General features: G+C 58.3%; 3 protein-coding genes across 5 annotated transcripts; 2 read left to right on the top strand and 1 right to left on the bottom strand.

Annotated features, from left to right (window-relative positions):
* Window positions 1–1,025: 1,025 nt before the first annotated feature.
* Window positions 1,026–4,989, top strand: ISLR2 (immunoglobulin superfamily containing leucine rich repeat 2). 3 transcript variants are annotated; one of them, XM_072345833.1, is made up of 3 exons: window positions 1,026–1,160; window positions 1,428–1,625; window positions 2,080–4,989. In XM_072345833.1, exon 3 carries the CDS (start codon window positions 2,085–2,087, stop codon window positions 4,182–4,184), a length of 2,100 nt encoding a protein of 699 aa, XP_072201934.1. In that variant the 5' UTR covers window positions 1,026–1,160; window positions 1,428–1,625; window positions 2,080–2,084; the 3' UTR covers window positions 4,185–4,989. The 3 variants fall into 3 exon arrangements, with proteins under 3 accessions (XP_072201934.1, XP_072201932.1, XP_072201935.1); XM_072345831.1 differs by having other exon boundaries at window positions 1,095–1,232; XM_072345834.1 differs by lacking the exon at window positions 1,026–1,160 and adding an exon at window positions 1,276–1,301.
* A 2,157-nt stretch (window positions 4,990–7,146) lies between these two features.
* ISLR (immunoglobulin superfamily containing leucine rich repeat) lies at window positions 7,147–10,433 on the top strand. The gene is made up of 2 exons (XM_072345467.1): window positions 7,147–7,265; window positions 8,352–10,433. The coding sequence occupies exon 2, from the start codon at window positions 8,360–8,362 to the stop codon at window positions 9,626–9,628; it is 1,269 nt and encodes a 422-aa protein (XP_072201568.1). The 5' UTR covers window positions 7,147–7,265; window positions 8,352–8,359; the 3' UTR covers window positions 9,629–10,433.
* Window positions 10,434–11,607: 1,174 nt separating this feature from the next.
* STRA6 (signaling receptor and transporter of retinol STRA6) lies at window positions 11,608–21,906 on the bottom strand. Its single transcript, XM_072345557.1, has 18 exons — window positions 21,753–21,906; window positions 19,010–19,141; window positions 18,048–18,126; window positions 17,855–17,940; window positions 17,606–17,745; window positions 17,327–17,493; window positions 17,058–17,183; window positions 16,565–16,632; window positions 16,376–16,452; window positions 16,038–16,099; window positions 15,630–15,810; window positions 14,860–14,935; window positions 14,643–14,776; window positions 13,753–13,870; window positions 13,254–13,355; window positions 12,758–12,921; window positions 12,390–12,527; window positions 11,608–12,319 (listed from the first exon to the last, which is right to left on the bottom strand). The coding sequence occupies exons 2-18, from the start codon at window positions 19,126–19,128 to the stop codon at window positions 12,141–12,143; spliced, it is 2,016 nt and encodes a 671-aa protein (XP_072201658.1). The 5' UTR covers window positions 19,129–19,141; window positions 21,753–21,906; the 3' UTR covers window positions 11,608–12,140.
* Between the last annotated feature and the right edge of the window lie 1,783 nt (window positions 21,907–23,689).

Here is a 23,689-nt window from a genome sequence, read left to right on the forward strand (position 1 = left end):
AGATCCCAGCTGACAGTCCGTGGGCGTTCAGAGTGAGCAAAATGGGGGGGGGGGGGGGGGGGGGGGGGGGGTGGGGGAAATGCCTATAAAACTCGACTCCAAGCCTGCGATGCCGTAATTCCCTGAGCTGCAGCTTGCTGGTGTCTGCGTGAGTGTCACGCTGAGGGTGAGGGCATGCCTGGGCTACCAGCCAGCAGTATAGGAAAGCAGTGAGTCACGTCTCGGCCCCACCACAGCCCGAGATGCTGGAGATGTGCATGTTTAGCTCAGCCCTTCCCTGGCCAGCTGTTTGGCTCCGCTGCTGTCCCCACATGCAGGGTTGGCTGCTGCCACACCGAAGCCATCTGCTCCCCGGGAACGCTGTCCTTTCTGCACTGTCCTTTCTGTACAAGCTGCATTGTTGCTTCTGAAAGCACATTGTGAGGGCCTCGCTGGTGCTGGGAAATAAAAGGAGTCCATCCTGAGGTGGGAGCATCATGGGATGTGTTGTGGCTCCTCCACCAGAGCAGTGTGGGGATGTTGGTGGGGCTGGTTCAAACCTGTGCCATGATGGGATGGACTGGGGGGCTTGGAGACCCTACAAGGGTGAGGTTCATTCCCTCTCTGCCCCCCCCAGCAGGGAGCACACCCATCCCATGGCATCAGGGCAGGGATGTGGAGCTGGGCTCCCAGCATGAAAGGAGAGGGGGTGAGGATGTCCCTTTGCTTGTGAGACCCCCACAGAGAGGAAGCCCAGACCTCTGGCACTGTGGGGCATTGGGAGGAGCAGGATGAGCCATATGGAACAGGGGACCTGTGGCAGAGGAGGGGATGGAGGGGGGATACAAGGAGAAATGGAAGGATAAAGGGAGGGATACAGGGCGGGATGGAGGGAGGGATGGAGGAATACAGGGAGGGATGAAGAAAGGCAGGAATCGATTCCGCTAACAAAATCAATTATTCATCATGTTTCTCATGGAAGGGCAGGGCCGGGAGAAGAGACCCCCACGTCGGGGGGAAACTGCCCGCTTTCAAGTTTAAGGCTCCCCACACTCAGCCAGCTCTATGCAGAAGGGAACCACCCCCCGGGAGGGCGGCCAGGGTGGACACATCCTCCCCGCACCCCCAGCACCGGATCCCGAGCACAAGCAGCTCCCAAAGGACGAGGGCGTCCCGGCTCAGTACTCTGCCCCGACAGGAGCGGGAGGAAAGGGGGGTGGGGGGTGGAGAGTCCGCATCCCAGCTGCTGCCGCGTGCGTGCGGGTTTTATTCCTGCTCGGCGGGGAGGGGGCTTCTTGGCGTTTCTTAGCTTCATTTTCGGGGTCTGCTAGCGGCTGCGGGGCTTGGCGAGGCGGCGGTGGGTGGGTGGTGGGATGGGAAGGGGGCGGCCGTGCGGAGGGGGAGGCTGGCAGAAATGCTAATTCCTCCCTCTTCTCTCGGCTCCGCAGCCCCAGTGCCCGCCCGGCCCCGCTCCGGTGAGCATCTCCGAGCCCGGTGAGGTGCGGGGTGCCACCGGCACGCCGAGCCCCTCACCGCCGCCTCTGGGCGCCTCCGGGCTGCGAGGAACGGGGCTGGGGAGGAGGATGCGGAGGAGCGGCAGCGGAGGGGAGAAGAGCTGCGTGTTGCTCAGCGGCACTTAGAGGCGGGTAAGGTGCGGGGTCAGCTCCCGGTGCGGTAGGGATGAAGGGGGAACGGGGAGAAATGGGGGGGGGAAATTGGGAGAAATAGGGGGGTGGAAGGAGGGGATTGGGAAAAACAGGGGAAAGGGGAAATAGCGAAGGGAAAAAGTAGAGGGAGAAGGAAGGGAGAAAAGTGAAGAAGAGAGAAGGAAGGGTGGAAGAAGGAAGAGAAAAAATAAAAAGAGGGAAATAACATAAAAAAGCAGAAATAGGAAAAAAATAAATAAATAAAAAGAAGAAAGAAAACGAGAACTGGGGGAGGAAAAGCAATAAGAAAGAAAGCCGGGAGGAGAAGGAGCGAGGGGGCGGGCGGGGATGCTGCGGGGGGCCGGGCACAGACAATGGGGCGCGTCCCCGCCGTCTCTCTCCGGGCGGCAGGGAACGGGGCGGGCACCCACCCAGCCCCTGTGTCCCTTGGCAGGGGACATGGCCCCGGCGCTGTGGCTGTGGCTGGCAGCCCTGCTGGGCTCAGCCCGGGCGTGCCCCGAGCCCTGCGCTTGCGTGGATAAGTACGCCCACCAGTTCGCCGACTGCGCCTACAAGGATCTCCAGGTGGTGCCCACCGGGCTGCCCTCCAACGTGACCACCCTCAGCCTGTCGGCCAACAAGATCACGGCGCTGCAGCGGCGCTCCTTCGTGGAGGTGACCCAAGTGACATCCCTCTGGTTGGCACACAATGAGATCCGCGCCATCGAGCCCGGAGCCTTCGCCATCCTGGTGCAGCTGAAGAACCTTGACATCAGCCACAACCAGATCGTGGACTTCCCCTGGCAGGATCTCTACAACCTCAGCGCCCTCCAACTGCTCAAGATGAACAACAACCACATGGCCGTGGTGCCCCAAGGGGCTTTCCACACCCTGAAGGACCTGAGGTCTCTGCGCATCAACAACAATAAATTCACCACGCTCACCGAGGGCATCTTCGACTCGCTCAGCTCCCTGTCCCATCTGCAAATCTACAACAACCCTTTTGAGTGCTCCTGCAAGCTCCAATGGCTCAAGAAGTGGATGGACAGCACGCTTATCTCCATCCCAGAGAAGGAGTCCATCACCTGCAGCCTCCCAGAGCAGCTCCGTGGGGTGCCGGTGGGGAAGATCCCAGACACACAGTGTACTTCACCCTCTGTGCAGCTCACGTACTACCCCAACCTGGACACCACGGAGCTCTTTGACGGCTTCACCTTGACGTTGCACTGTGCCGTGACGGGCACTCCACCACCCGAAGTCAGCTGGAAGATCCGCACCTCCAGTCAGACCCTGGAGCTCAGCGGCAGCCCGAGTGAGAGTGCAGGGAAGGACCCTCCCAAGCAGGACCCTGAGCGCTTCTTGGTCTTCAAGAATGGCACGTTGGTGATTCCTCACCTGAGCAAGCGGGAGGAGGGCACCTACACTTGCCTGGCCACCAACGAAATGGGGAGCAACCAGACCTCAGTCAATGTGGCTGTGGCAGGATCCCAGAAGTACCCGCTGCAGCCTGGCAGGGACCCGGCAGGGGGCAAAGCACAGCCAGGTGACAAGAAGCCCGGAGCCAAGGGAGCAAAGAACAGCGTGCTCACACCCGATGAGAGGAGCAAACCCCTCAGCCCCACCCGGCAGAGCCAACCACCCTCAGCAGCCGGGATGGAGCCCACTGGAGATGGGAAAGTCCCCTTCCAGCTTCCTCCCTTTGAGAAGAAGTGTGGCTCCATGCCAACCAGCAGATACATTTCCAACCACGCCTTCAACCAGAGCGGTGACTTCAAGCAGCACACCTTCGACTTGGGTGTGATCGCCTTGGATGTGTCGGAGCGCGACGCCCGGGTGCAGCTGACACCCACCTACGTGCAGCCCGACAAGGTGCACCTGAGGATGCTCTACCTGTGCCAGGAGAGCAGCCGTGGCCATGCCTTGGTGCAATGGTCCAAGATCGAGGAAGGAGTGAACTCATACTGGTTCCAGGGCTTGAAGCCTGGCACCAACTACTCGGTGTGCCTCACTTACCTGGGGGAGGACTGCCAGGTCCAAGTGGTCTTCACCACCAAAAAGGAGATCCCTTCTCTCATCATCATTGTGGTCGTGAGCATCTTTCTGCTGCTCCTGGCCACCCTCCCCCTGATGGGTGCCACATGGTGCCACCTCCTCTCCAAGTACCAGGGCAAAACCTACAAGCTGATCATGAAAGCCCAGAACCCAGACCAGATGGAGAAGCACATGGCTGCCGACTTCGACCCCCGCACCTCCTACCTGGAATCCGAGAAGAATTACAACCCCAGCGAGGTGGGGGAAGGGGAAGCAGAGGAAGAGGACGAGGACGAGGAAGACGATGACGAAGGAGGCAGGCGGCGGAGGAGAAGAGAAGCCGAGGAGACCACGGAGCTGGAGCGGGAGGAGAGCGTAGCAGCCAGCTCCATGGTGGAGTCGCAGTCCAAAACCAACGGTGAGGAGTTTGAGGTGCGCTCCGAGTACAGCGACAAGCTGCCGCTGGGCGCCGAGGCTGTCACCATCTCCCAGGAGATCAACGGGAACTACCGGCAGCGTCCCCGCTGAGCCCCCCAATCACCTCCCCGACCCCCCACTGCCCCCAGCCTCCCCAGCCCCTCGGGGAGGCTGCCGCTTCTCCTTCGGGGAAGGAGCAAGGAGAGGCGGAAAAAATCCCCCCCATGCATCCTTTTTTCTCCTCTTCTTCCTCCTCCAGGCGGCAGGTCCTCGGGGAAGGGCTTCGGATCCGGGAGGTCGGGGGGCGAGCGGAACGCTGATCTCCCAATTTCGTTTCCGTTCACATTCAAATTGGTCCCTATTGCCGCTGCGGCGCAACGATTCCCCGTCCCCTTTCCTCCCGGTCCCACAGCTCAGCCCTTATTTTCGGTCCTCTTGAAGGAAAAGAACGAAAAAACAAAAAAACGAAAAGATGAACAAAATATTCATATTTTAAAAGGCCAATCGGCGAAAATCAAATACCCGATATCCCCCCCAAACCGTTCCCCGGGTGCCGAGCGTGCTTTCAGCCCTCCCAAGGTTGCGGCATCGTTCAGCACCCGGCGGCGTTGGACAGCTCCTCGCCCCCCGCCCGCTCCCGGGGCTGCGGGGGGCGACCCGACCCCCCCCGACCCCCCCCCGGTCCCCCCGGTGCCCGTCGATGTGTGTTGGGTAGAGTAGCGTTGTAGCAAGTGTCTGTGCCGTAGGCGAGCCCGTGCTGCTGGCGGGCGGGCGGGGTTCGGTGTCCGTGCCCACCCCCCCCAGCCCCATCGGGAGGAGAGGGAACACCCCCCCCCCCTCTCCACCCCCCGCGGGAACCCCGGGGCTGGAGAGAGCCGCGGGCGCCTTTCTGCGCCCTTCTGTCTGTGAAAGATTCAATAAAAGGGATTGAAAGTGCAGCCGCCTCCGTGCTTATTTGGAGGGAGGTGGGGGGAATGTTGCAGCCGGGCCCCCTGTGTCTCCCCCCCCCCCAGTGCCCTCCGGTGCCCCTCCGGCTCGGCTCGGCACGGTGCGGAGGTGGGAGATGGCGTGGGGCTGTGTCCTACAGCTCCGGGAGGGACGCAAAGCTGCCTACGTGTGCCTATTTCTGTGCGCAGAGCGTGTAGGAGCACAAGGTATATTTATCTACAGGCACGTATCTAAAACATACAGAGACATACACGCACCCTACATATACACGTCCAAGCTGTAGACACCCATTTGTACATACGTGCCACGAACTCACGCAGACAAACCTGACACACACACACATTTCGTGTGCACTCAGTCCATACACACCACGTGAAGAAACCTAAATGCATCACACGTACGAAAATACAGCAAACCAAATATACATTATACACTCTGTAGGCACTCCATATATATATATATACACTATATAATAAAGCAAACAATATTTTCACGGGGCCCTACACGGACACATCCCAGCACCACGTTGCCACCCCGAGCCTCCAAATGTCCCCATTCCTGACGTCCCCCACCCCACGAAGCTGCCCGGTGCCATCGGACTGGATTTATGAACGCGGAGCTCTCTGCTCTCGCCCCACGGCTGATTTAAGCCCACGATTACATGGTGAAGATTTAAGGCTGCCTTTGATTGCCTTTCTTATCTGGAGCTGCGCTTGCAGCCGACCTCACCCACATGAAGGGGACCGGGGAGACGCACAAGGGAGGGAGGAAGAGCAGCCCACAGCCCCCAGTGCCCTCAAACTGGGAGCCAGGCACCCCGAGCCCACCCACCACCCATCCTTTCCCCCCATCCTCCCTCAGCCGTGCGTTTCTTCAGCTCCGTTTCTTCCTCTTCTATTTTAAGTCCGGCTCTGCTGGCTCTGCATCTTTCTCCTACGGCACGGGAAGAAGGCAGACAAAGCACCGAGGGGGCAGGCGGAGGGGTTTCCCCCTCCCCCCCACCCCCCGAATCCCCCAAATCCTCGCAGTTCGAGGCTCTGCTACGGCAGCCCAGGTGTTTGCTGCAGCTCTTCAAAACATGTGTAAAGCAAGGAGCCCCCTCACCCCACTCCGCTCAGACAAATCCCCATCTGCGGATGCACTTTAATTGAGTTTCATGCCTAGGAATATACGAGGAATAGAAAAAGAACAATCATTCCTGCCTCCCTTTAATTAGGGGGTAATAGATTTCCCCGCCTAACGCATCTACAGGGAATCTCGCTGCAACGAGCTGCCTCCCGGTGCTGGATTGCTCCCACATTTGTTTCTTTTCGGGAGGGTGCTCATTAGCGCCAGGTGCCCGCGGGCACAAGGACGGAGCTCCGCGTCCCCCCCCCGCCCCTCTCTGCATCCTATGGCCGGTGCCTCCCAGAAAGGGTTAACGGGGCACAGCGGGGTGGTTTGTCCCCACTAAAGGCATTAACCCTTAGCCGAGCCACCAGCCCCGGGTGGAGAAGGACGCGCCCGTGGGTGACGGTGACCACACGCTCATCCCACGGTGGTGTCACAACCAGACCAAAAACCCGAGTGAAAGGCTAAACAGCAACTCCGAGCGTCGGCTGGCCGCCCGCAGCTCTGTGAGTTTGACCCCGATATCGTGAGGGGACGAGGGTGGAGGGGAAGGTCCCGCTGCGAGCCCCCCCAGTGACCCGCTCCGATCCCGCTAATCCCATCGCCCCGCACTATTTTTAACCCCGCTCACGGCCTCGGTTGTGTCAGCGCAGGCAGCAGAGAGCTGGAGCTCCACACAGGACCGAGCTGGGGTGGGGGGTCCTGCAGGGTTTGGCAGCCCCACTTTGTTCGGGTGGGGACTCTTCGGGCACAGAGCAAGGGATGCTCTGCAGCCCGATGCTGTCTCGTCCTCCGTATCCCACCGAGCTGGACAAGGTGCTGAGGGACAACCCCCCCCCTCAGCCCCGGGACAGAGGGACCGAGTTGGTAGCCCTTTGCGCTTCCCTCCCCCCCTCAGATCTTTGGGGCCGGGAGCGGTGGGGCCGCGGGGGGAGGAGGGGCCGCCTGTGTGTTTTTTTTCTCTGCGATCCTCTGCGAGGCGAGAAGCTGGAGCGGATCGGTGCCATGGAAAACAAAAGGGCCCGGGGGAGCGGGAAGGGGGAGGAGAAGCCGGGTGCGGGCCGAGGGAGCCGCAGCCGCCAGCCCGGAGCCGCGGTGGGGAGCAACGGGCGCTCCGTCCCCGGGAAACCAGCGGTGCGGTGACGGGGCGCCGAGGAGGGGTGTGCGGGACTGCCCGGGGAGGCGGAGGGGGGGTGTTATTCACGGCTCTGGTATGCGCACGCTGCGCCGCCCCCGGCTGCCGCGGCCCGGCCGGAGGGGAGAGGGAACGGCCCCCCCCTACACCTCACCGGGAAGCGCTGCCGGGAACCGGAGAGCGGGGATGGGGGGAGCGGGATGGGGCGTGGGGGGACCCGCGGTGCGCGGCCGTCCTGCGCGGGACCGGATCCGTGCGCGCAACCATCCTGTGCGGGGCCGATCCGTGCATGCACCCCTAGAGGGGACCTTCTGCTGCCACCGGGCCCCGGCCCCAGCCCCGGTGGTAGCTTCTCCCTGCAGGCTGGGGCCCTCTGCACTCACCCTTTTGCAGCAGCACGGCTCACCCCCCTCCCCCTCCCCCTCTAAAAAAAAAAACACAATAAAATAGTTGCGCAGCGTTTCGGTGCCCATCACCCTCTCCCCTCCTGCCCCGCAGCAGCACGGAGCCGAAACAAAGGGGTTTGGCTGCCAGCTCCTCGCTGAGTTAACTGCTTCCGCGGTGGGACCCGCGCAGCACAGCCTGCACGCGGCTCTGCGGCCGCCGCTCCAGGCCAGCAAGGAGTTAGCTCTACCCTCGGCACGTAAAGGCTTCCAGCAGCCCCCCCGGCGGCTGGTTGGAGGGCTGAGGGGCCCAGAGTTGGTGCTTTGAGGAGAGAAAAGCTGAGGGTGGGAGAGAGGGTGGTGGTGATCCACGTTAGGAGAGGTGCAGGGAGGTCTGAACGTGAAGCACGGATTGTAGAGCTCAAAGCTTTCATTCCCAAACCGGAGGGATGCAGGATGCCTAGAACAGGGGCAGGGGGACATTTTGTAGAGGAGCTGGAGTGGGAAGGAAATAGTTTAAGATCATGGAGGTAGCCAGGAGCTATTGCCATAGCTGTGCCTTGCTCAGAGTGGGGAATATTGCAAATATTCCCCATTACCACTGCAGATAATCGCGGGGCTGCTTCCTGTTAGCGCTTGGCAAGCACAGATCCCACGCTGGCTACTCTCACGGCCACCCTCACGTCCCCTGTCTGTCCCCAGGAGGAAGGATGGGGCCGCTGCTGTGCTGCCTGGGCATCGCCGTGCTGCTGTGCCGGGGGCTGGCCTGCCCCGGGCCCTGCTCCTGCTCCACCAAGAAGAACGGGCGCCTGCTGGCCGAATGTGCCTACAAGGAGCTGCCCGAGGTGCCGCAGGGACTGTCCCCTAACGTCACCATCCTGACGCTGTCGGCCAACCGCATCGGCTGGCTGCGGCGCGGAGCCTTCGCCGAGGTGCCCGAGGTGCAGTCGCTGTGGCTGGGCTACAACCAGATCAGCGGTGCCGAGCCGGGTGCCTTTGCCACGTTGTCACAGCTGAAGAACCTGGACCTGAGCCACAACAAGATGGTCACCTTCCCTTGGCAGGACCTGCGCAACCTGAGCGGGCTGCAGATCCTCAAGCTGAACAACAACCGTCTGGCCGGGCTGCCCCGAGATGCCTTCCAGGCACTGGAGGAGCTGCGTTCGTTGTGGCTCAATGACAACCAGCTCACCACGCTGGCTGATGGCACCTTCCACCCGCTGCCCTCGCTGTCCCAGCTGCAGCTCTTCAACAACCCCTTCAACTGCTCCTGTAAGCTCTTCTGGCTCAAACGCTGGGCTGAGAGCACCTCGGTGTCCCTCACCAAGGGTGGATCCACGCTGTGTGCCGCACCGGGCCGGATGCGGGGCCGAGCGGTGACCGACATCCCGGCGCATCAGTGCGTGGCCCCATCGGTGCAGCTCACCTATCTGTCCAAACTGGACAACACGGTGCTGCCCGATGGGCTGACGCTCAGCCTGCACTGCAGTGTGGCGGGCAGCCCCCTGCCCCAAATCCGCTGGAGGATCCAGACCCCCGGGCGTGGTGTTGAGATTGATGGGCCCAACGTGGCACGAGATGGGAGCCTCTCCCCATCTGGGCGCATCAAACAGAGCCAGGAGCGCTTCTTGGTCTTCAAGAATGGCACCATGGCCATCCCCAAGTTCAGCAAGGAGGATGAAGGCACCTACACCTGCATTGCCATCAATGATGTGGGCACAAGAGAGGTGTCTGTCAATGTGGCCTTGGCTGGATCGGAGAATCCAGCTGAAGACCTGCTGCAGGATGACCCCCACGCCAGCCCCCTGGGGGGACGGAGCTGCTACAAGGGTGATGAGATGGATCCTGTCGGTGCTGGGGAGAAGCTGGTCATCGTCTACCACGTGCCGAGGGAGGTGAAGGGCATGGCTGGAGGAGCTGTGCCCCAGTTTGGGCTGCTAGTCCTGCTGCTGGCCTTGGGCATCATGCTGGGCTGGTGAAGGGGAGCAGGGACAGGCACCAGGGCTCCCCCACTTTCCCTATCATTTACCTTCACATAGTGCCATGCGTTTGCTGAGCTTCTGGAACTGCAGGCTGGTGCCAGTGCGGCTGAGAGCTGAGCCCAGGACTGGTCCGACCCTGCGTACATAGGGGCAGGTCTGGAGCTGTGAGCTCCATAAAGGCTTGGGTGATGTAGGGCAGATCCACATTGTGCTGTTGCTGCAGGGTCAGACAGCCTTGCGGTGGGGTCCTTTAGGAACGGAGGCAGCACAGCAATTCTTTGTGTGATTGATATGGTAGGGGAGGTGCAGAGCACCCCGTACCAGGCATGGATCAGGCCATGAGGAGCAGGCTAAGCCTTTCCTGCAGAGGACTGGTTGGGTGAGGGACTATCCGTGGTGTCTGTGCCCTCCCTGTGTCCCAGGACCAGGCGCTGCCACCCTCATTGCCTCACACAGTTGTGATGCAGATGTTTTCCTCTCCATTCACCACTGGAGCCCCCACAGTCCAAACCACTCGACTGGGCCGGTCCTGCCAAGCTGTGCTTCTCAACCCCACAATTTCAGCAGGAGGAGCAGAGACCAAAGAGACCACATGAAACCAATTATCCCAAAGTGCCTTACATCTCTCTGCAGGACATCCACGCTGTGCCCCCGATGCCGTGAGCTCACGGTGGGACTACCAAGCAACCTTCATGTTTTCTGCTAGCGTGTGCCTGCAGGAGCCATGCAGACTCCTGCAGCCTTGTAACCAAAGCTGTGCCGCCAGCCATGTACCAAGCACAATAAATACCTTTTGTAAACCAGCCTGCTGCTTCTGTGCCCCCCACAGCTCGCTCACAGACTGGAGCAGGGAGGAGAAGGCAGAGATGTAAACATCTGTAAAGCAGCTGTTGCAGCCCGGGGCCTCCGCACAAGCTTTCCAGCCCTACTTGGTTTCTTTCATGGAGCACCCCCCCCCTAGCTGCACAGCTAGCAAGCAGACACATATTGTTCCCATTACAGGCAGAAAGAACACCACAGCCCCAGTGCAAGCGCAGGGAGGGACACGTCCTGCGCAGAGTTTCACTTTCATTTTATGGGATGCGATGCTTCCATCGGGCCCTTTCCACATTCTGGAGGCAGTTTGCCCTACAGCCATGTCACCCTGTTGATGCTCTCCCTTCCATGCATGCTGGGATGGGGCTGGCAGCTCAGCCCCATGCTGTGTGAGGTCCGGGAAGTGGGCCACCACCCTACCCAGCTGCCTTCAGTGCCCATGGCAGCACATCCCTTGTGTTTGCAAAGATAGATTTCCATTCCCCACATCCGTGTTTTAGGTTTCTGTTAACCAGAGGCACTCCCTGACCTACCTTGTGCAGGCTCAGGCGTGTCACATAGGGTGGGATGAGGACTGTGGCCATGGGGACGCGTGGGGACAGAGCCATACCAGGGCTGCATGCAAAGCAGGAGCTTGCAGGGACAAGAAGTCACGGCGAAAGGCTTAGTTCACCCTCAGGGCACCCTGATTATGCCAAAGGAGGGGAAAGAAAACAAAGAGTGAAGCCACCTCCTGTCATCTCTCACCTCGGTCCTAGCCAAGACATCTCCAGGAAGCCGCAGGCTGTGTAAACAGATGCAGAGCAGCAGCTCCACCCATAGCCCCGAGCTGCAGAACGTTGTAGGGATTTCCACTGCCTTTCCCTGAGCCCTGGCAGCCTGGAGGCTGCGTGGTGAAGTTCTGAGGCCCCACACATATGGGGCACCAGCGATCCTCAGCATCATCAGTTCAAAGGTGGACTCCAACACCCTGCTGTCAACCCAGCTGCTGAGTATGACCAAACCAAAGGCTTTTTGGGGTTTAGAGCAGAGGTTTGATTGTTTCTCCCCATAAGGTCAAGCAGATCAACCAAAACACCACTGTGGCCACCCTGGTGTCCCCACTCCAGGGGTTCCCAGGTGTGTCTCACCCTCACCAGAGAGCAAGCACACCCTGATTTAGCAATGAGGTATATGATTTATTGTTCTTCCCCAGCTCGGCATGGCCCAAGGAGGCATAATGCTGTTCTATGGGCTTGGGGCTGGCTGGTCCTGGAGAACAGCTAACTTTGAGCACAATGGGGTGGCAGCAGGGGAGGAAACAGCCTCAGTAGGGCAAACTGGAGGGTGAGAGCTATGGGAGCCCCGAATGAACTGTTCTGCAACCTCCCAGACTAAAACAGAGCACATGAGATGGGAAAAACCATGAGGATGACAGGGATGTTGCTTGGGGACTTATCTCAGAAGTGACCCTAAGAGGACTTTTGGGATGGCTGACTGGTCTAGCTTGGCTCACCAAGCCTCTGCTCCCAGCTCAGGCTTAGGTCCGTGTGCCTTGGCTGTGTCATCACCACTGCATCCCACATGGCCCCAGAGCTACAAACCAGTGCTGTCACTGCTGGAGAGGGACAGGAGTGCCCAACCTCCTTCCGTCATGGGAGGAAAGTCAATGGGAGGTGGGATGGGACGGGAGGGAACAGTCAGGGGGTGGAGGTCAGGGCTTGGGGGGGCTGAGCTGAGCCCCATTGGCTGTGGGATCGCAGAGGGCAGTTTTTCGGCAGGCCATCAGTGAGGGGTTGTTGAGGAGGGTGTAGGCCAACCACCAGCGTGCCCGGCTCCGCTTCAACCGGCTTCCGTCTGATGGTGCCTTCTTGGTGTGCATCAGCTGGAGGCCTGGAAGGAGATGGCAGTGAGAAGCATGTTCTGTGTGCTGGAAGACCCTGGCCTGGCTGTAGGAACTCACCTTCCTCCAGGTCCCCCGTCCGGGGATCTGGTTGCCCCTGTGGTTTCATGGGCTGAAGGAGCAGCAGGCAGAAGGCTCTCATCAGTGGGTGAGATTGGCTCACCTCTGTCTTCAGGTAGTGGCAGTATGCGTGGTAGCCTGGGGGACAGCCCATATGAAATACACAGTGGGGCCAGCATGGTCCAATGCTGATTGATGAGCACAAGGACATGAACCCACCCTTGGTCCCAGCAGGTGATGGAGGAGCCCTAGATGTGAGCCCTGGGAGCTTAAGGGACCCTGTGCTGCTGGAGGTCCCCATTAGAGTTGATGGAGGTCCCCATTAGAGTTGATGGAGGTCCCCATGCCAGGGCTGCCCTTTGCCCTACCTGGGTCAAAAGTCTCCACACCACGGTTCAGCAGGCTGATGTCCAACTGGCAGAAGTGGATGGCATTGTAAAGGGCAGAGATAACCATCCTCCAGACCCCTGCCAGGACCCCCACCAGCACATTGATGGGAAACAGCAGATAGGTGACGATGTAGAGAGCTCGTCTGTGGATGGGAAAGGAGGAATAAGAAACACAAACAGCCTAGAACAGGGAACACAGCCCTTCCCTACCAGAGGAAGCTGCCAAAATAAACCTTCCACCCTTCTCTCCCTCCCTGACCGACACCATCCCTGTCTGAGATGGCTCCATCCCACAGAGAGATGTGAACGCCCTTCTGATGTGTGGTCAGGACTTAAAGATTTGCTTCCACTTGTAGGGTCTCCATTTCTCCTTAAAAGGAGCGTGAGCCTGAGGCTTTGGGGTAGAGGGCACATGGCAGCTCAAAAGCCCACAGTGACTGGACAGCCACCCCCAAAAGAACCCACATGCCCATACCTGTTGGTCAGCTCTTTCCGCAGGGGATGCTGCTCCAGGAACTGGTAGTGAGCTGCCACGTTCTGCATGATGACAGCCACTACCAGGGTCAGCCAGAAGGGCCTGGCCAGAAGAGAAGGTGATTCATAGAATCATTAAGATAGGAAAGACCCATATGGTCATCCAGTCCACCATGCCTGTGGTCGTTCTAGACCACACTACTCAGTGTGATATCTACCCTTTTCCTGAGCACCTCCCGGGATGGTGACCCCACCACCTCCTTGGGCAGCCTGTGCCAATGCATCACCACTTTTTCTGAGAAGCATTTCTGAACATCCAACTCCTACCTCCCCTGGTACAAACTGAAGCCATCTCCTCTTGAGGCTATCCTCCCCGAGGTTGGAAGGTGAGAGGGGTGACCATCCCCAGTGCCCACAGTGCATCCCCCCCTTGGGCTGACACCCCATAACTCATTACAACCTCGGCTATGGCACCCAGTTGGGTTGTCTGCAGTGCTCACCACATGTTCTGCACGATTCTGAAGAGGTATGAGCTTGTGCCAGACTGCAGCGGGATGACGACAAGGAAGGTGAAGGCAGCAAAGCAGATGAAGAAAATCACTTGCTGGATGAGGAGACCTGGGAGGGAGGCACGGGGGGAAAGAAGCTGTCACGGGGAAGGGAGGAGAAATGGTCCTTGTTCTCCTTCCCACCCCTGTGCTTGTTTCTGAGCACGCCTTTCTCTTTAATCCCATAATAAGCACGAGCTGTCCCTGCCTCCCCCGCTCCTCACACAATGCTCTGTGCGGGATCTAATTACAAGTTCAGCCTCTCTTATCGCGCCCTGCTTTATCCCCACAGAGAGGAGCCATCTCCGGGGGCTGCGGCTGTGATGCCTCATCATAAAATCAGCCCGAGCTGTGATTTCTAATCATAAATCAAGCCGAGAGCGGCGGCGGCTACGGCTCCTCGCGCCATCGGATGCCACTCTCCAATTCAAGTGCTCTGCTTTGCAGCTGGGCTTTAAGGCATTGCACCGGGCTGAGCCCAGGCAGGATTTCTGACCCATCTCACACCCCATGGCACAGACTTTGGGAGGCGATGGCCAGGACTGAAGGAGACAGGCAGGCCTTTGCATGAGATGCCACAACTGCTTCACGGATCAAAATATCTGGGCTGAAGCCAAAGCGGCTCTCACTCCCCCCCCCTCCACCAGACCCTTCTTTTCTCCCACCATTTGGTCCTCGCCGCAGAAGGACAGATTGTGTTGAGGGAATAGATGAACAAAAGCCCCAGAGTTTTGCGAAATGGGGCCAAAAAGGGGGATTGGAGCTGCTTGAATATAAAGTTCCCTCTTGGAAATGGGGTTTGCCACCTTCTCCCACCCCATAGCCCCCCCAGAAACGTGTACCCAAGCAAGCAAAAGCTGTCTGGAAGCTGGCAAAGCTCATCCAGCAGACGATGGCTTGTCGGGATGGGCGGAGGATGTGGGCTTTGTAGAAGACATCGAGCACAGCCCCTTGGTACAGTGCCTTCAGGTTGCTTCTGCAGGGGAGAGAAGCCAATGCTGGGTTTTGGGACAAGGACAGGGGCATGGCATGGGTGATAGAGGTGGCACGGGGCCCTACCTGTGCATCACCAGCGTCCTCAGTAGCATGGCCAGGGTCAGCAGGCAGCATAGCACCAACGAGCACACGTAGCACACTGCAGGGAGAGGACAGTGAGCTGGGCTTTGTCCCTAAGGGAGCTGGGCTTTGTCCCTAAAGGGCTGCAGGCCCTGGAAGCATCACACAGCTATAGGTGCTGGTGCTGCTTGGATAGATCCCCGAGCAGTGTGCCATGCCTCAATTTCCCTTCCCATCCCTTTTGCAAAACTAGGGGAAACTTTTTTATCCCCTTGGAAGGCAGGAGGATAACGTTCCCCAAGCAAATTAGGAGGGGTATCATTGCCAGGTTAACTCCCTGCTGGAGCAACAAGAAAGTCATGCAGAGCCTGGTGGGGTGTTGTGTAGCGAGAAGGAAGAATGGATAAGGGGATCTGCTTGGAAAGATGGAAATGGCAGGAAAACAAAGGTCAAGAGGATGAGAAAGGCTTGGCAACTCTGGAAAAGTCACCAAAACACCCCATGGAAGGAGGGGGCACCCTGCCAGCCCCACGCAGGGCTTTCAATTATCGAGTGCCCGCTCAGCAGCGGGGGCTGAGGGGCCATCTGCTCGATTCCAGCACATCTCCAAACCTGTCCAAGGAGTGGCATCTGCAGCACGGCGCTTGGGCAGGCAGCAGCTGCTCGAGGAGCCCTGGCACGGCACCAGGCTCAGGCACGAGCTGTGTCTCCTCTTTCCAGGAGGGTGAATCTGGGTTTGAGACTTTCAAAACTTGGGGATGCTTCCCACCCACCTTCCAGCGACCACAGGTAGTGCTTGACAGTGCTGAGTTCCTTCTCCATGTCCCCCGGCATGCCTGGGTTCTCCGAGGGCACCAGCCCAAACTGCACTAGCAGCACCACCACATCCTTCGTCATGCCTGCTCGCACGATTTGGATGGTGGGGACGAAGGCCACCAGCAGCAGCAGGGCCACCTGCAAGGGGGCAATGCCACGTGAGCCATTGCGTTGGCTTAAAGACTTAAGGGTGGCTGAGCCCTGTGAGCAAAGTGCTGGGGACCGAGGCTGAGCCAAGGGATGGTAATACCTCAAGGCATGCTAATACCATCCCCAAAGCCAAACTGCCCCAATGGCACATGGCAGTGGTCCCTTTGCCCCTTCGAGGACACGGCCTCTGCATGCCACTGGGCCACCCTTGTCACCTGGTAGACAGCGATGACCGATGTGGTCATGGACAGGACGAGCTTCAGAGGGAGCTGGAAACCTGCAAATGGGAGAAAGCAGCTGTGAATTGTGGGTTTCCTTTCTGCAAACCTTTAAATCCTCGTGCTCCCACAGCAACAGCCCCACTCCATCCCATGCCCCATGGGGGTCCCAACCCCCAGTTCCTCCAGCCCCAAACTGCAACAGTTTGTGCGCGTGCCAGGCAGCAGCTGCCATGGCACAGATGCTTTGGGGCCAGTGCCAAGGAAGGCATTTGCTATCCCTGGGGGAGGCAGACTGTTTGCAGAGCTTCTGCTGCATGAGGAGCACGCCCTACCTTCCTCTAGAGTGTAGATGTAGGAGCAGAGGTAGGCACGGAGTCGGGACAGGAGGCTCTCTTCTAGCTTTGGGGTGCTGTAGGAGGAAGGAGGTGGTGACAAGAGTGGCTTTATTTTACTGCTAAAACCAGGTTTACGGGGCTATTTCTGCCCCATTGATACTGTCCCCATCCCCAGGCTGCCCTTACCTCCCCTTCTGCAGCCGCCTGGACAGCACAGCCTTGAGGTACTTCTTGTAATAGCCTCTCCCTGTAACCTTCAGCAAAGCAGCAGTAAGTCGCCTGCTCCCCCCCAGCCAGCCCACAGTGGGGTCACTTCAGTCCACGCTGGGGCCGAGTGCTGTTTTTGAAGATTTTCTCCTCTCCTTCACCCAACAAAGCCCAGCATTTCCAAAAGGGTTGAGGATTATTGCTGCCTGCCGGGAACACAAGGCGACCCCAGTCCGGCCTGAATGGGACCCATTGATGCCGTAAGCCTCTTGTACTAAGGAGTTTACTCCAAAGATGGATTTTCCCCTCTTCAAATCCACCAAGATAAACAGAGCTACAAACCATGTGTGCTGCGTTGCCTTCAGAGGGCTGGCAGGCTGCTGGGAACCAAACTGGGAACACCCCAATTCTCACAGCTGCAAAACCATGTGGGATTCCCCTGTGTTACCACCACGCCATGGACCTTCATTACCTCCTTATTTGAGGTCTCCTCCTTCCCTATGAAGCTCCTGATCAGCAGGGCTGGGTACCACAGACTCAAGACCATGAGGCAGAGGATGATGGGGACATAAGAGAGAGTGGAGTAATACCTATATATCTGGAGACAAGCAGAGCTGTCACAGTCCAGACCCCACCAAGCCTAAGGTCACAACCTGAGTGCTGATATCTCAAAGCCACCCCTTCAGTGAGGTGACAAAGCCACACCAGCCCTCCCTGATGGTGGGATGTCATCACGCCTACCTTTGGCGACTGGGGACAGTCCACCTTCTGCCAGACATGGACAACAAAGTGGCACCAGGAGAGCAGGCAGCCCAGAAGGTAGCTGGCCTTGTGCCCCACCGTGGCGCAGGCAGCCAAGGGGTAGTAGAAGGCGGGGTAATAGAGCAAAGCCAGGATCTTCCAGTACTCTGCGTGGGAGCAGGAGCAGAGGGGACAGGAGATCTCAGTAGGGACCAGAGTGAACAGGTTGCCCAGAGGGTGCTGCACGGCTCTATGAGACTGGGATGGAGCCTGCCTTACCCCGGCTGTGCTGGGAGGAGTGGGTGATGAGCGGCAAAGGATCGGCGTCCAGCACCAGCACACACAGTGAGGAGAAGAGGATGCCAAACACCGCAGCCATCAGCCCTCTGTTGCCCTCCTCCTCCAGGAAGTTAGCTGGGCTGTGAGGTAGAAATGAGCCTGGCATCCCATTGCTTGGCATATGGCAGCCTACAGCTGGCTTGTTGCATGCCAGCTGGGCAGGGTGACGAGGATGCTAGGACACGGTACCTAAGCAACCCAGGGATGCCATTCCAGCAGTCCCGGTGGAGACGCCTGCGTTTCACCATCAAGGACAAGCCCAGCAGCACAGCCAGCTGCCAGAAGAAGGAAACCGTGCTGAAATCCACGCAGAACCATTTAGGAGCAGTTGTGCATGGCCTGAATGGGGCAGGTGGCTCACCATCCCAGAACGGGTACTTACGGAGATGGGTGCCATACAGGTGTGGTACAGCCTGGGGGAAATCGTGGGGTCACATTCTGGGATGGTGCTAGGAAACGTGCTGGAGAAAGGGGAAAAATAATCGGGGTTATACTGCGTCCTGAAAGGGAGATGGTGAGGTGACGTTTCATGCATACGCAGATGGCAGCAGCAGCGCAGAACCTTCAAGGAGCGTGGCCACACGGCCCTGATAGTGGGGCTGAGGTCACCCTGAGAGATGCATTTTATGGTTGAGCTCAAGAGATAAGAGCAGGGAGTGGCCCTCCAGGCACCCATGCTCTCCCGGACCCTGTGCTCCCCTTTAGGGTTTGTTCAGGCAGCAAATGTCTGAAGTTACTCCAACCCGCCAAGGAAGGCTTTAAGGACAGGCTGCTCCCAGCAGAGCTCTGTGGTTTCTGCCTTCTCCCTCTGCTAACAGCTGTCCTTGGATAGACCAGACAGTTCCTGCTGTTCCCAAATATTGCAGCTTCGAGGGTAGCTCCAGCTCCAAAACAGTTGGATTTCACCAGCATGAGATACTGAGCTTTTGGGGTCTGTATGGGATGCAGCATCAGCAGGGGACACTGCCATGCTGCCTGCATGCCCTCAGCACCAGGGGACACCAAGAAGGAAAGAGCCAACACCCTGAAGGTTTCCATAAGGGCTGTGGGCACACGAGGGCTGGGCAAGGAGATCTCAGAGATTGCACAATACAGATTAAGGACCCTGAGGCAATGGTTGGGCTTGTCCCCATCAGGCTCTCCTGCTTGGGATTAGATACCATCAACAGAGGGACAAGAAGTGTTGATGGGTGCACCCAGGCCGGGTAGGACACCTACTGCTTGGAGAATGCTTTGTAACAGAGCAGATGGGCAGGATGAGGGAACCCCTCATGCAATGAGCTGCGTCCATCTGTGGGGACAAGAGGAGGAGGTGGCACCCGCCCAGGGACACGCAGCACTTACTCATCCTGCGGTGCCGATGTCTCTGCTGTCTCATAGATGTACCAGTCGGACACCAGGTCATCCCCAAAGCTGTCATCCAGCAGTGAGCCGTGCGCGGCCCCGGAGCCGTTGGCTGCCATGAGCACCTTCTTCCTAGTGACCCAAGGGAGAGGCAGAGAGATGGGCTTGGGGGAAGTCCCCTTAGGAATAGAGGGCTGGAAGCAAGCAGCACAGAGGCTTTATTCTGCCAGGGCACTCCCACCCATCCCCACCTTCGCTGCTGGGACGCTGATAGAGCCGCAGCCTTTGTTTGGGTTGCTTCACAGTGGCTACGTGAAGGGCTGCAGAACCAGCACAAGGGTCACGTTCAGGGGGTGTAGGTGAAGCAGGAAAGAAAGTGGCTCGTGTTCCCTGTGTCCCTTTGCCACCAGGTGCTTGGAACCCCAGCACCTGCCCCTGGGCAAAGCAAGCTCATCCCATGGCAGTAAGGGATGGCTTGTCCTGGTGCCAAACGCAACAAGATTTTGTTCCTCCTTCCCTCTGTTGTTTTCCCTTTTGCACAGCACTGATGACTTTGGCCCAACAGCCCCACACCCTCCCTTGCTGTTCTGCAGCTCTGTGACTCACCTCATCACTGTCATTAATACAATCTTCCCTGCGCCCTGGGGACAACGAGCCCATAGTAGCACCCAAAGAGATGAAGGACACCCCATATGCAAAGCATCAAAAGAGCTGAAGGAAGCCTTCCCTTCCTCAAGTGCTTCACCCCAAATGAAGTATCCAACACTGTCTCCATGTACCAGCCCAGTGCTCGGGGATGTCACCAAACTGACCATGGGGCTGAGAGCTGCTCCATGGGGACTCCTGATATACTGCTCAGCGGTTCCAAAGGGGCGGGTTGATATTCCCTTGGTGCTTCCCATCCACTCTGGGTGAGGGTCCCACTCCCCAGGGGGGTCTTGGGTCCCCAGAGCCCACCCTGGAGTATCGACTCCCCTGCCATCCCTTGGTTTTGCCTGCATGGGGAAGCGGCTCTGACCTCATCACCCAGGAATGTAGCACTCCTAAAAGAGGTAGAAGGAGCCCATAAAGCACACAAACATCTCACAAGACCCGGGAGACTCTTTCCTCTCCTGGAGGGTCCCCTCCTGCAGAGTCAAGGCGCTGCAGCCTTCGGGTGAAAGATCTCATCCCAAGTGGTCCAAATGGAACTGCCCATTGCCCCTCTCACCACCCCACAGGGCCACCTCCAAGCTCATCCTCCCACCAGCAGGGTGACAGAAGCCCGGCCACCTTCGGTGACAAAAGGGTGCCAGCAGGAAGCAGTTTCAGAGGCGCTGGCACCATGGGATGGGCAAAGCCAAGCGTGCCAAAATCCCACCCCATCAGCTCTCCTCTACCCGAAACCTGATCCTTTTGCTCCTCCACCTAACCCCTGCCCAAACAGGCTGGGCCTTTGATCGCCACAGCATCACAGGGATTGATGGCTTCAATAAAGCTCCTTCATATTCTTCATTTCCCACCATCCATCACTCTCTGGGGAGCTTTTGCATCCCACTGCTATGAATTAAACGTTGGGGGGGGGGGGGGGAGCCATAAGGGAATTCCCCCCCCCCCAGCCCCCTTTCCTCCTCCTATCGGTGATAATGGTGATGCCTTGTGTACAGCTTTTAATAAAAATGATAAAGATCTCATTTCACAATTGTTCAGGGAGCACTTGGGCCGGGGGGTGGGGGGGAGTTGTTTAAGAGAGATCTCCTCTAATTCAATTGCTGAGTGAGAGCGACTGGAGGAGCTGAGTGTCCCTGCAGGAAGGTGGCCCCTGAGGACACCCGATGGGGACATCCAAGTGAGATGCTGGGTCCTACAGGGGGGGATTTAACAGCTGCCAGAGCTGCTCGAAGACTTTAATCCTCTTTCTGGAATAGGGCAGCTTTCCCCCACTGCTTGTTTTCTATGAGTTTCCCAACTTGTGGACACAGAGGGGTTTGATGGATAAAGGCTGGAGCTTGCGGGAAGCCCCCACTCAGCCCCCGTGTCCGAGAAGTATGGGGTTGAGTCAGTCCTCCCTGGGGTCACCGAGGACACCCTGACCCACATCCTCATCCTCCCTGGAAAGCCCCCATGAGGCAGGAGGAGGGTAGGGGGTTGTGCCGGCAGTGAGGTACAGATGGGGGTCTGCAGAGATGGTTTTCCATCCCAACACTCAGCACAAAACCAGCAGCATCCAAACAGGTCCCAAAATCCAACAGGTCCCAAATCCTACCCCCACTGACCCCTGCCACCCCAATGGGACCCCCCAGCTCCGTGCACCCCTTGTATCCATGGGCTGACCCACCTTGGAGACTACCAGCATGCTTGCCAGTGACCCAGATTTTAGGAGCAAAGGCAGTTAAGCACAGAAACAAGTTGGTCTTTAGGGGTTATTTTTAAGCTCTTGCCCCCTCTTTGCTTTGAAATCCTGCAGCCACAGCAGCACCTGCTGCGCTCAACTCCCGCAAGGAGCTGCGGAAGGGAAAAGCTGTGGGTTTACAGCAAAGCATTCTGCAGCAGCACCTTGGGGAGGAAGGGGGAGGGGGGGAAGGCAGGGCAGAGACCCCAAAGTCCTGCTGATGGCTGAGAAATCTTGGCTTCAAGGCCACCACAGGGGTTTGGAGTCCTTACGCAAACACTCACGCATGAGTGCTCAGCTCGGCCGGATTCACCCCCCACCTCAAGCACCCAAACTTTGCCAAAACACTAAAAGAGAAGCCCCTAAAGTTACCTGCTCCCGACCTGTGGCTCAGTTCGGGGACGGACACGGCTGTGCGGGGCTCAGAGCATCAGCATGGCGCAGCGGCAGCCATACGATCCTGCAGACAAAGTTCAGCGCACCGGCGAGGCGGCGGCAGCGTCGGGAACTTTATCCCCTCCATGGCAAGGAGGCCTTGGCTCGGGGCCACCCTGGGGTTTAGGAAATGAAAAGCAACCAACCCCGTGCCGCGCTTTCCCCTTTGATTACCCGGGGAGGGGAGGCAGCAGAGCCAACCTCCTTCATCCCCCAGCCTCCTTCATCCCCCTGCCCCTGTGCTGGCAGCTGGGGGGGGGGGAAGCAATGAGAGCACAATGGGCCCCCGCACCGTGCCAGCCCACCCAAGATGCTGCAGACATCCCTGTTTTCTACAGGCGTCCTCCCAGGGGCTGCCCAAGGGCTGGACGCTGTGCAATCCTGCATTGTGTTGAGGCTGGAAACGGGCAGGATGAGGCAGCCTGGGGTTGGGGTCAAGATTAGGATGGATGTCCCAGCTGCCATCAGCACGAGGTGACAGTCCCAGAGCTCCCACCATCATGTTTGTTGCATTCCAGCACAGCAATGAGGGGTTCCTGAACACCCCACTTTGGGGAAGAGCAGGATTTGAACCATACCTGTCTTTCCTCCTCATCCAATCTGTGCTCCCCACCTCCCCCAGGAGCCACCGAGCTCACCGTGCAGCAGCTCACAGCACCCCAATAACCCCAGCATGTGACAAGGGAGCAAAGGGAAAATTAATCAGCGTGGAGGATTCCGCTTAATTTTTAGCCAAAGCCTTGTGGCCAGGCTCAAAGAGCCAAGGCTCCCCCCCCACCTCCCCCAGGGCTGTTATGAGGAGTACTATGGGGGCTTGCTGTGCCCAATGCACCTGTTCACTGTGTCCCCCCCCCCCTCCCCATACTGCTGTGGGATGATGGAAGCTGCACGTGCGCCTCTGGTGCAGCTGGGAAATGCTGCCTGAGTAAACTGTGCCTTGGGTGAAATTACAGGAAAATTGCTCTTTGATGGTGCTGCCATCATTAGAGGTGCCTTGGTAATGTGTTTGCACAAGGCAGGGAGGAAATTAGGCAGGCTGATTAGGGCTAGAGGCAGAGATGTCTCATTTCCATGCCTTGTTGCTGCATTAAACCCTATCCAGAGCTTGAGATTCCCCCCCCCAAATCCTGCCCCATTCCCCCACCCTCGCCAGGATGTGCACTGCAGTGCATGCAGTGGGGTTTGGTTGGGTGTCAGCATGACAAACCCAAACCCTAACATTTATTTTTCCCCCCCTAAATGAAGAAGATAAAAGTAAATAATATACAATTGCACCTCCAAAGGAGTTCATGGAGGCAATGATTTGAGGCTGGCACCCCACAGGCACTTGCTTTCCCATGCCATCAAATAAGCAAAACCTCCAGCCCCAGGGTCCCAAGTGTTGCTGAATCCCCTGCCCGCTCCCCAGAAGGATAACAGTGTTGTTTCAAGCTTGAAGAGCTGGAATGCAGTTTTTTGTATGGATGGACGGGCTGTCTAGGAAAAGGGCCATCTGCTAGCATGGCCCCGGCTCATGTTTCACTGGAAGCATCCCGAAGGCTGTGGGAACACGCTATTTTCAGCAGGGATTGGGGAATGTGATGTGACAGGGCTGGGGGCTCAGAGGGGCTGTTCCAGCTCCCTGCCCACCACCCCGTGAGCTCAGTCCCAAAATACCTGCAGTTGCTGTATGGGAAGAGCAGCCCTCGTGTTGCTGAGCTGAAGGAGAGCAGCTTAGAGGGAAAGCATCTCTCCCAGATGCTCCCATTCCACCTGCAGACAGCTTCCAGCCTTAAACTGCAGTACAGGTACAAGTCTGAACTCCTCTCATCCCTTGTGCTCAGCCCATTCCCTTCCCTTGGATCACACAACCCAATGGGGAGTCTCCTCCATGC

Source organism: Excalfactoria chinensis, chromosome 10 (assembly GCF_039878825.1).
Source record: "Excalfactoria chinensis isolate bCotChi1 chromosome 10, bCotChi1.hap2, whole genome shotgun sequence".
NCBI classification, from domain to species: Eukaryota; Metazoa; Chordata; class Aves; order Galliformes; family Phasianidae; genus Excalfactoria; species Excalfactoria chinensis.